This window comes from Capsicum annuum, chromosome 4 (genome assembly GCF_002878395.1).
Source record: "Capsicum annuum cultivar UCD-10X-F1 chromosome 4, UCD10Xv1.1, whole genome shotgun sequence".
NCBI classification, from domain to species: domain Eukaryota; kingdom Viridiplantae; phylum Streptophyta; class Magnoliopsida; order Solanales; family Solanaceae; genus Capsicum; species Capsicum annuum.
In genome coordinates, this window is record NC_061114.1 from 191132948 (window position 1) to 191139482 (window position 6535).

General features: G+C 30.8%; 1 protein-coding gene across 1 annotated transcript; it reads right to left on the reverse strand.

The window, feature by feature from the left end:
* Positions 1-511: 511 nt before the first annotated feature.
* LOC107868759 lies at positions 512-1168 on the reverse strand. Its single transcript, XM_016715407.1, has one exon. The coding sequence runs from the start codon at positions 1166-1168 to the stop codon at positions 512-514; it is 657 nt and encodes a 218-aa protein (XP_016570893.1).
* Between the last annotated feature and the right edge of the window lie 5367 nt (positions 1169-6535).

Sequence of the window (6535 nt, forward strand, 5' to 3'; positions counted from 1 at the left end):
CAAACTTCTCCTTATGGTGGAACATTTATATATATGCCATCCAAAAGGTCTCTAAGTGCAATCCTATCTAAAAATTTTCACCATCTAAAGTGAGGTTGAGTGCTTAGAAGATTCACCGGACGAATGCCGCCGATGCTAAGGACTCCGACTTCTCCGTAACAATGGCAGGAGGTATATCGACTCTCTATTTCTGCTGCGTTATTCTGTAATGTCTTATGGGAAGATCTAATTCAAGTGTCGTAATATTGTTTATTTTAATTTATTTCTCCAAGTTCTCGAGAGATATTTGAGATTTTGTAAGCAACTCAATGAGTGCTTTTTAGGAAGGATTTGGAAGATGAATATGAAATAAGAACAATCATGCTGATCGTAATTGATAGAATTTCATGCTAGTTCTTGCTCACGAAAGTTTCATCTGATATTGAATAGGAATGATCATTATAAGAGGATACAATCAATTAGTTCGGAATTCATTATAACACTTCTTATTAAAGACAAATTATTAAGCTAGCTAGTCCAGCTTTTTGGGAGGCTTTACTCCCCCAAGAATAGTGTTCACAGCTCCTACAGCCAGCCACGCATTGTCAAGCCCGTTTCCTATTTCAGGATCTTGAATTCGTGCATCCGCTAACGCAGTTGCACAAATTGTGCCATGGTCGAGAGTCACCTTAAGATCATAATCCGATGTATCATTTGGCCCTTTATCCTTTTTAATAGTCTTGAGATTGAATTCCAATCCACTAGCCGCGTCACCCCAATAAGTTTTGCAAGAATTATAAGCCTCAATAGTTTGTGGACTGAGTTTTGCTGTCCTGTGTTTGGATATGTATGCATGTGTATTTTTGGCTTGGTCTACTGCTGACTGAAGAGTCACAAGTGCAAAGTCCAAGGGCTTTGATGTTGCTGCAGCTGCCATAATCTTTGGATTGCTTTTGAGGTAGTTTATGCATGATGTTTTGTTGGTTCTCTGTGAAAAAGCTTTGTTAACAAGTGTCATGGCATTATTTGTGTTACTTGGTTTTGAAAGTGGAGCAGCAGCACTTAAATAGAGAGGAGATAGAAACAGGATAAAGCAGAACAATAAAAGGGGATACTGAAATGCCAGTTTGTGCAGAGAATTCATATTTTGCTTTGTGTCTTTGTAGCCGGATTCTTGACTCTTAACCATTTATTTTTATTTTTATAGACTCCCGAAGTATCCCAACTATCAAGTAAAAATACCAAAAAAGATGGTGGTGGAACAACTGACCCCTTATTTGTGAGATTTTCAGAGAAATTCGCAGCCACTATCGGTTGGATGCACACCGGGTAAATTTGTTATTGTGCAATAGATTACAAATCACAAACAAAATATGTAAACTGGTGTGACGAGAACATCTGCGGAAGGGACCAAATGGGGAAAATACCCTAGCACCCGTTTTGGGATACCACACTCAGTCGTACCAAATTCAATTCGATTAAAAAAGAACCAGGTAGGATCGACGGATCAGGTGCGATTAAATCCCTGATTTTCCTAATGAGATACTCTGCAACACCAACTCAATCACCTTTTCGGGTGAATAATTAACTGTGAGAATCAACAAATTAAAGTGGAAAGGTATACTTGATTTAACCATGTTTAGTGTTAAAAAGTGTATATGCAAGGTATATATTTTATATTCATTGGCTTAGTGCAAACCTAGGTACCGGTAAATTTTTATCCTCCTTTATTCTTAACTAGAGACTTCGGTTCGAGTCCTGATCAAGAGTCGATTTTATTAGAGAGCGTTTACCTCCAATATGAGATTCGCTTGTTTAGGGAATAAATTACTTCCAGTATAAAAAATTTCGAGACGAATTTAGATTTACTCAGACACCAATAATATTCTCCATGGCTTATCAACTTGCCAAGCTATTAACGACAAGAATAGAGGACAACCCATGTGATTATTTGTTCAAGAATTAATGTTCCTCTGAAGCTTTGTTACGTGCGAGAAATTTAATTAAACAAAAAATATATATTAGGAAGGGTGAACTAGGCGGATGACGTTTTGTTTACATCAGTAATAAATAAGTTAAAGTAGTATTTACAAAATAATAAAAATCAGGAAGGTAAATGCAATATTAATATATTGTAAATCACACACACAAAAAAAAAATTAGTATCACGAAGTCAAATCTAAAGGAAGGTCTCGAAAATTATCAACAGACATGGTGGAGACATGTTTAAAGATTGAAAAATGCGTATATAATACAATGAATCCTAGGTTAATCCCAATTTAATTACCTAACCCTACCTTATTCCTCACATTCATGTGTAGTGTCTGATCTAATCTTCTTCTTCTTCTTGTAACATTCATGTATTGTGTGTTAATTCTGGTCGCCAAACTTAACTTTAGGGAAGTAATGAAGTTTCGATTCGCAAGGTCTCGTATGAATATAATATCTTCTCACGTTATCTTAAATATTATGAATTTTACTGAGAAATCGATCTTCTCTCTTTGAGATCACGTTCGAGGGATTCCAACTGCAGAATGCAATCAACATTTGAAGGAGAGATGGCTTCGACTTGCTTTGAATTTTCGAAGCTATATGTAAACTAACGAATGGATGGCTACCAGAACTTGGTTGTCCATTGTACAACTTAGTTACGTATTTATCCATTTTAATGTTCAAGGACAAATGTTCCCATAAATTCTAAAAACTTATTCGACTTAGTCACAAACTTATCACTAGCAAACAGTGTTTTAAAAGGCATTATGGGACTAGTCTTGAGGCTAGCCTTGAGGCGGGGCATAGTCAAAAACATCCCGAGGAGTTGTGGGAAGGCGAAAATATTGAAAGGTGAACACTCCAAAATTTGAGGTGTTCGCCTAAGCATTGGGGCGTTCGCCTAAGCGTGAGATGCAAATTAGCCGTAGGCCTAGAAAGTTTACAATGTAAAATGATTTTTTCTTATTAAATCTCTAATTTAAACTTAATACTTGGTGATTTGTTTGTGTGTCTCTACTCAAGAAGGTATTGAATGTATTTTTTTTCCTAGTCTTTTTTCTTTTCTTTTAGTTCTTTTCAAGTCACATAGTGATGAACTTTTAAGTTATTTTCTTTTTTTGCTTTTTTTTAAAATATAATATATGGTATATGAGTGCGGAAATATATTGATCGAGTTACGAGAAGGTGAGGATTGATTAATTATGTACTTTTTTTATAGGAAAAACTTCAAAAGTAGCAACTTAACAGTTATAATTATAACTTTTATAACAACTGTTTCATAATTACGAAAAATAGCAAGTTGTATTTTTGTATTTAACTAAAATATTGCTATATAAATACATATACAAATTGAATAGTAGTTCCTATTTGGAAAAACTACATAGAGTAGCAAACCTAAATATTAAATTACAAAATATAGCAACACTTATATCAAATTAGATTGTGTAGCATCAGTAGCATTATTTTAATAGTGGTCCCCTATTTTAACTGCCTTAGAGAAGTTACCGTGAAAAGTTTTCCCTTTTCACGCTTTTCTTCTTCTCTTTCATTAATTTAAAATATTTTTTCCCCTTTTTACGCCATTAACACTCACTTCCTGCTTCAAATTTTTTTTCCTTTTGCACGATTTTAGCACGATTTGATAAGAATTATCTTCCTCTATTTCAGGTAACTATTTAATTCAGTTATTGCATGTTAGCGGTTTCTCTTTTTTTTTTTTTCTACTGTAATACATCTTAAAATTTGATTTTAAGGTTTTATGCTTTAATGGTTGAACACACACCAAAATCACGAATAAATAGTAGTATACAAAATATTAATTTGGTGTCTGATTATGCACCATCTTTTAGTATTGAGTTAACTCCAGAAGATATAGTTAAAGTTGTTTCAAACCCTATACGATCGAAAAAATCTGTGAGTTCGAAGGAGATTAGGTCCAAGTTTCGCAACGACCCAGTGAAGATGACTGAAATTTTTTAAAAAAATGGTTGAAGAAAACTCCTTCTCCAAAAGATCAAAAAATAAAAAAATATGAGAAGAAAAATATAAAAAAATACGAGAAGAAAAGGAAAGCTAAAGAAATTGAAGAATTAAGTAAGGTTGATGACGATGTTCAGAACTCTTCTGCTGATGAATCTGAAGAAGACAGTGAGGAAAAGGTATTTTTTTGTTATAAATATTTTTTTACTATTTATTGTTAAGTATTTTTTGTTCTAAGTAAAGATGTTATCAAAGTTGGGAATTATTTGTATTTTTCAAGTAGTTAATATGTATTTATGTTCTGCTGATATTTTTTTTTAGGGAATGCAGCAAGCTGTTTTGTGAAGATGATAGTTTAACTTTGATAAGTTGCATGTATGGAAAATATATTGTTATATGAACTACTCATGAAGAGTTATTTGGCTATATGTTTTTTTAGTATAATTGATATGTATTTTTTAGTATTTTTGTTCTGATCAAAATACATATGCATGTAATATGTATTTTTTTTGCTGATTTGGTTGTGTTTTGTTGTCTTTACAGTTTAATAAGGTCTATTTTTAAGGGTAACTTACATAGATTCCTGAATCTTTAAGTGATATTACATAAAATCCCTACTATTTTATTAATTACATTTTATCCCGATTTTGAAATGGTGATACATATGTTATATGGTGATACATATAAAAAAGTGATACATTTGAAACTAACAAAATATTTATTTAAGAAACTAATAGATTCTCTTTTATTCATTGCATTTTTTTATTTAAGGAAAGATATCTAATTTTTCTCATTTTTTAGATTTAATTTAAATGTTTTAATTATGTTTCTCTTTTCCGTCTTTAATTATGAAAGATTTTTTTTTAATCTTTTTTCTCTTTTTTCATATTTAATTTCGTCTTTAATTTTAGTCTACTTTTTTTAGATTTAATTTTAATTATATTTCAATTTCGCTTTTAGTCTTTTTTAAAAAAATATTATTACTTTTGTTTCCTACACTGACTACACCATTACCTTTCATTAATAACATATGAATCACCCAATAATTGAAATAAATAATTGTATCTACCATATGAATCACCATAATACCATATATATGAATCACCCAATAATTGAAATAAATAATTGTATGTACCATATGAATCACCATAATACCATATATATCACCCATTAATATCATATGAATCACCCAATAATTATATCTACCATATGAGTCACCATAATACAATATGTATCACCCATTAATATCATATGTATCGCCCGTTAAAATCATACAAAATGTATCTATCGTGTGAATCACCATAATACCCATATAATGATATCATATTTATCATTCATATGAATCACCATTAAAAAAATAAACATGTATGAATAACTAAATAAATTTATATATGTATCAATAGATTTTTCAAAAAAAAGGGAGAGATTTTAGGAGAGAAAAAAAAAGTTGCATGCATTAATGAAGGAGAAAAAATCAGGAAGGAAAATGATTTAAGTTTTAATGGAAGAGAAAAAATCAGAAAGAAAGATGATTTAATTGTTGATAATTAGGGAGATATTTTAGGGAAGAAAATCTTGAATGAGTTAATGGTGGAGTAAAAATAAGATGTGGGGTTTTCTTGATATGTATCAAGAGTAAAGTTGAAAAATGAAATTTTATGTAAATTTTAAAAAAGTAAGGATATTAGGTAATATAGTCTGTTAAGTATGGAATTTATGTAATTTATCCTAATTTTAATATGTACTTATTTTCTGCTGATATGTATTTAGAAATTGCAATGAGCTAATTTGTTTTTAACATTTATATTTTTGATAGGTTTAATATACATTTTAAGGTATAGGGTAACATTTGTATTTTTATGCATGCATATCAGATATCATATGTATTTTGTTTTAATGATGAATTTGTAATTTTTTTTTTGTTCAAAATACATATGAATGTTATATGTATTATTTTGGTTAAATACATAGGTGATTGTTTTTTGAATTTATTTTACAGTTTAAGAAGTTGTAGTTTTACTTGTATTGGTGTTGCGTGACGAAATATTCATTGTAAGAAAACTTTCAAGATTTACACCACATATGTGCTCATACAATGATAATGATATTGATGAAAGTATACGGGTCATATTAAACAAGGAACAATATAAAAAGTTTTGCGGCAATATCATTTTTGGTTATTTCATGAAGAAAAAGCATTGTGTAGTTCAAGCACAGTTATGCAAATGTCTTATGTCGCTCAAGATAAAGGGTAGTTGTTCTTCTGCGATAGTTATTCGGGCTACTGACACCTCTCTTAATTTTACTTCTAGGAAATTTGCTATCATTACTAGATTGAATTGTCTCGCTAATAGGTACAACTTTATTTTTGACGAGGATGTACCAAACAGGATTTTTTAGAAGTATTTTAATGGTGCAGAATTTATACAGAAAAGGCAACTATTTCTAACATTCACGGAGAAAATTTGGGGGGAGAAGATGAAGATGCTGAGAAGCTTGCAATTCTGTATTTCCTACATTTTTTTGTGCTATCTAATACTGATACTGTAGTTATACCCCGACTTTATTTTGATTTGGTCGACAG

What these genes read in the sequence shown, in the direction of transcription:
- LOC107868759 (XM_016715407.1), bottom strand. Translation starts at nt 1,168, where the DNA reads ATGGTTAAGAGTCAAGAATCCGGCTACAAAGACACAAAGCAAAATATG.